We start from the raw sequence: 5,194 nt of genomic DNA, 5'->3' as shown, positions 1-5,194 counted from the left end.
TGAAGTGTTTGATGTGTATAAATCTTTTGCATGAGCTGTTTTTGATAAAATTGTTAGGTTTGAGTTCAGCTGCCTGACACTGATAATATGAGCTACTGACAAGATCATTAAATAAATAGTAAATAAGATTTGAGCTTCATAAATTACGAATTATTTTTGAGCAGTACAGAACAAAATAAAATTTTTCAAACAACTTTTAATGTAGAACCTTATAACTACTAAATTTAATTGAATGCCATACATTTAGAGAAGAATCTTGAATGGACTGGCACAACCTATTTATTATACATTTATTTTATTCAAAGAAAATGTAAAAACCCAGTGTGAGGACTGCCTATTAATTTATGAGTAAATTATATGTGCATGCTATTCATGCTATTAATTTGTTATATTATTGCAAGCTTCTGATGTATGTATGCTTAAAATTATTTAGATGTCTTGTCATTAATCATATATCACCATTCTAAATTAATAAACACACAAGTTTCTGTGAAGTTCGTGTAGTAATTCCAATTTCAGAACACACAATGAAAACACACTTTTGTTTCATGTAATTTGTAACTTTTTAGTGTCATGAAAGCATGTGCTGTTGTATGCTGTGCATTTAGGAATTGAGTACCATTTTAATTCATTGTTAAATGTTTTGGAATAACATCTGAAAAAAGATGACCTGCTAATCAGCTTTGACCTCAAGGACATACACTGAACCAAAAGCAGTCACAACAAGTAACGTAAATTGGGTTTGGATTTATCTGACGTGGATGAATACTGTTTGTTCAAAAGGTCATCATGAAATGACGTGAATGCTATCTTCATAGGAACTTGTAGCTGTTTCCATTACGCATGTTAAAATTAAAATAATATCTTGCAATTGGGAACAGTATTGAGCCAGCCTCTTGGCAGACTGAGTTGTGCGTTATAAGTGGTGAGTGTGATAAACATGTGCAAGTGTTGTAGATGTTTGTATCTGCATTTAAGATCCAGGATGATGAAAATGGTTTGTTAATTTTATTTGAGCCTGAACTGCTACTGCTACTTACTTAGTAAGTAATAAGAGAAAAATAGCAGGCAGAAGAAATATTGTAATTCAGTGTAGTAAAAGTACATTGGTACACATGGAGCAGGGTTCTTCTTAAGAAATTATAGCACACGCAACTAATCAAGATGTTCCTCTCGTTTATAAATCTGGAAATTTAATAATTGTGCTCACAAGGTGTTGCCAGTGGTTCCTATTTTGAGCCAGATGAATTCAATCCACACCCTCCGAAACTATTTCAATAAAATCTGTTTTAATATTGTCCTCCTGTCTGCATAGTAAATGGGAAGGCATATGACTTGTATTGTGAGATACTTGTTTTGAAGTCTATCTAGAGGACTGTGCATCAATCTTATATTTTTTATGCATTTCTTCACTAGCAAATTTCAGAATAGTACCTTTTAACATGCCTTGACGACTTCCTTCATATCCTCTCTTCCCTTACTACCATTCCATCATTCACATCATCCTCTCATCTGTTTGAAAATGTATAACCTATCCAGTTGAGATGAAACTGTAAAATATGCTGAAACTGCTTTACTCACATTTGTGATTATCCTCCCCTTCCCCCATACAGACATTCATTCATCACTGTTATCTCCACTTAATGATCAGTAATGCACAAAATATGAAATTTGTTAGGTTTTGTTAATAGATGGGAGGGAAATGTATTACTATGAGACTCTTAATTACTGTGAATGTGAGATTTTGGATTCTTATTGCAGCATGCATGAAGATGGCTGTCTTCTGGTTTATTGCAGTATGTGGTCTGGTATAAGTTTTATCAACACTTCAGAGGTGCTTACTGCCTCCATCATCATTGCCCTGATGACGGAGGCAACATGATCATCTCTGAAATGTTGATAAGCATCTGCCAGACTATACTAAGCAACAACCAAGAAGAAAACCATCTTCAGTTACTTTGAATGTTCACAATTTTTTGTTTCTGTCAGTTCTCTAGAATTTACAGAATTACTGTGTTTCACAGTATATGTAGTTTATAAATGGCATGGAAATATTGGTATGTTTTACAGTTCATTTAGTTTATCAGTGTTTACTTCAAACTTTGACATACGAATTATACGTAACTAATATTGTGCAATGATTGTTAGAGGTTGGGAAGTCAAATTACCACATTAAGATTTATTTTATCATATAAGAAGCATAAAGACCACTTGGCCACTGTGATCATTATGATATTATGACATCATTTTATGCAGTCATGATAAACCTTGAATGTTGTTTCAAAATGCTGCAGTTTCAAATAGCAACAATTTGTGTTTGTCGTGTAGACTTTTAAATATGTAAGCATATATGTTCTCACAGTATGATGAAAAATGACCCTCATCTGTATAGTGGGTTTGTTTTTTCAGTGAAGAATACAATGCTTTTAGTATTATCTTTACTGTATAGCAAAACTAACTGAAGAAAGTAAGAACATGATGTAGATTTTCCCAAAAGTTTTGTAAGAAAAGTGGGAAGGGCTTTCCTTAATCATACACTAAAGTTGAGCATGTTTATTCTGTTTGAATAAAGATCAGAAATCTAAGAGGTGTAAAAAGTCGTTTATACTGAAGTAGAGTCCTGGATGAGCCTGGTTTTTGGAGTTGTCTGAGTTTCTGCAAATGTGCTCAACTTTGTGCACAGTGATTACTGCTACTTCAGGTCATGTTCCAACATTGTTAAATAAAGGTACACATAGGTGGCAGTAAAATTTGAAATCATAGTATTGCTATTGGTGATTATGATAGTTTTAAAGTTTGGGTTGTAGATAATTGAAAAAAGAATATTTAAATCACAGTTAATTGAAGGACAGTGCATAGGGTATTATCTGTTGCTAACAGGATAAATCCTTTGGAGTTGGAAGGAACATAGAAGAATAGGTTATAAGCAAAGTAAAGATATTTAACTTTCATCTTATGAAAGTAGGTGATTTAGCGCCCAAACTATGGTGCCGCTGGCCAGACTTTGACTTCAGTGTAAACAGCTTAGTAATGTACTACTGTGGCACACGGCCTTCTGGACCACACATAAGTTACTTCACACAGTCGATGAAGGTTGAGAGGAGCTAAAACTTCAATCCATCATTGAATTTATATGAACCATTGAGAATAATTGTATATTCCATGGGACAAGAGTACCAAAGTGTATTTTAACCAACAAACTTAGTATTAAAAGAAGTTAAAGACAAACAAGCATGGCAGTATAATAATTTCATGAGCTTTAAATCTGCCTGTGTTAAAATGTTTCAAGCAGAATAAAACATCACCTACCTAAATTGTAATTTTTTGTTTCAGGCCTGAAGAAGTATAAAGGATAGGTGTCCCACAATGTTCCGCTGGGCAGTTAGTAAGGTAATATTCAATAATTACTTATATTGTGAAAGCAGTTTTATTGCCCGTGTTTCATTGTCCAAAATGGTATTATAGCATTGTTGTAAATTTAAATTTATCAGTGTGAATATTAAATTTGAGAAACACTATGTTATCAAAATTATTAGAATTGCTTATGAAAATATGCACAGATGCAATAGCGATTTGAAATAAAAGATTTATCTACATTTCTATTAGTGTGTAATATGTTACTATATATATTTTTTTACTTTTGGTTTTTCTGCCCATAACTTTTCTCACACACTGTGATGGACAGAGAATCCAAGAATTGAATGTAATACATTGGTCACTACACACTTTTTGTATTTTGCATGTTAAATATTTTTGGGCATCTTATGTCAAAATATTTCTTTGCTTTTATCAGCAAAAGTAAAAGAGTTTGGTTTTTCAAATCTTTGGATGTTAAAACCTGGTTCAGACACATTTTAATCACCATTGTCAGGCTTTGAAAACTCTTATTCATTTCTGACAATATAATTATGTACAGCTATAATAAGACACTTTTTCTTTAATTATTCTTCTGCCTCTGACACATGGTTTAATGGTTCCCCAAGGGTCAACTCTAAGACACTTGCTTTTCTTAATATACATAATTGACCTTTCTCCAACAATAAATACCTCTTTAAAGGCTTCTGTGTTACACTTGGGATTACTAAATTCTTGGACTTCATTCATTGTTGGTATTCATAAAAACACGTTTCAGAAACTAAATCTGTTTCTAAAATGTGTACCTTTGAGTACCAGACAATGGACAAAGTCCAAGAATTTAGTAATCCCAAGAATAATTACCTTTTCAGAACCAGTAATATTTGCTGATGACACAAGTGTCATCATTTCAGATAAAAATGTTGATGATTTCTGGACAATGTCTCACACATAGTTTTTTCTTATATGAGTAAATGGTTTGCTGCTAACAAGTTGGCCTTAAATCTAGATAAAACAAATATAATTCAACTTTTAATAGATAACACAACGTGCTTTAAGTATTGGTTATAATGGAAAGTATATAGAAGAGTCAGTATATAAAATTCCTAAGTTTGCAAATTGATAAATACCTTAATTGGACAAATAATTTTGACAAATTGATTCTTAAGTTTAAGTGGAGCATGTTATGAAGTTAGATCTGTATTTCATGTCAGCAAGACTGACACTTATAATCTATTTTGTTTGTTTTCACTCTGTAATGAAGTATGGAATTATTTTGGGGCATGTCTGTAGTGAAATGTTATATCATAAAATAAAATTTAGCCAGGTAACGCAAGCAGTAATGCAGCTACCTGAATCTCAGTCAGGGTACTGTAGATCCTGATATCAACATGGAATTCTTCAGCCTTACCAGGTGACTGGTATGATTGTATCTTGAATAGGCCATTACCTCTCTCTTCTTTGTGTTTTCCAATTCACCATTCATGATCATTATGTCAGCTTTAAAACATCTGCTGTTAGATTATAATATCCAACATACTTCTCTCAAATTTAAGTCCATACATAGATGAAGTTATTGTGGATCATTGGTGAGGGTTTTGATATAATAGGTCAAATACTTATCAGAATTTTTGTATTCATTAGATGCTAGAGAGAAAATGGGAGTACATTGGGACAGTACATCAGCTATTCATAGACTTCACGAAAGCACATGATTCACTTAGAAGGGAAGTATTGTACAATAGTTTCATTGAGTTTGGTATAATCATGAATGTAGTCAGGCTTATTAAATTGTGTTTAAACAAAACCTATAGTAAAGTCCATGTAGGTCAGCACTTGT

The 5,194-nt window shown here is 32.6% G+C and overlaps 1 protein-coding gene across 5 annotated transcripts in view; it reads left to right on the top strand.

The window, feature by feature from the left end:
* LOC110831180 (sarcosine dehydrogenase, mitochondrial-like) overlaps window positions 1-5,194 on the top strand; it is a 32,962-nt gene that overhangs the window by 2,667 nt on the left and 25,101 nt on the right. The window contains exons 1-2 of one of the 5 annotated variants that reach the window (XM_022066882.2): window positions 687-997; window positions 3,334-3,390. In XM_022066882.2, coding sequence (XP_021922574.1) covers window positions 3,367-3,390 — 24 coding nt within the window. In that variant the 5' untranslated portion in view covers window positions 687-997; window positions 3,334-3,366. Of the gene's footprint in view, window positions 1-686; window positions 1,044-1,911; window positions 2,058-3,333; window positions 3,391-5,194 lie in introns of those variants that run through there. The other 4 variants (XM_022066881.2, XM_022066880.2, XM_022066884.2 and 1 more) reach the window with 4 other exon arrangements.

This window comes from Zootermopsis nevadensis, unplaced genomic scaffold (assembly GCF_977971745.1).
Source record: "Zootermopsis nevadensis isolate Lab colony 2312 unplaced genomic scaffold, Znev_1.0 Znev_ptg000061l, whole genome shotgun sequence".
In the NCBI taxonomy this organism is placed as follows: Eukaryota; Metazoa; Arthropoda; class Insecta; order Blattodea; family Termopsidae; genus Zootermopsis; species Zootermopsis nevadensis.
The sequence above is the reverse complement of the archived record's forward strand: the minus strand, read 5'-3'. Positions and strand labels throughout refer to the sequence as shown.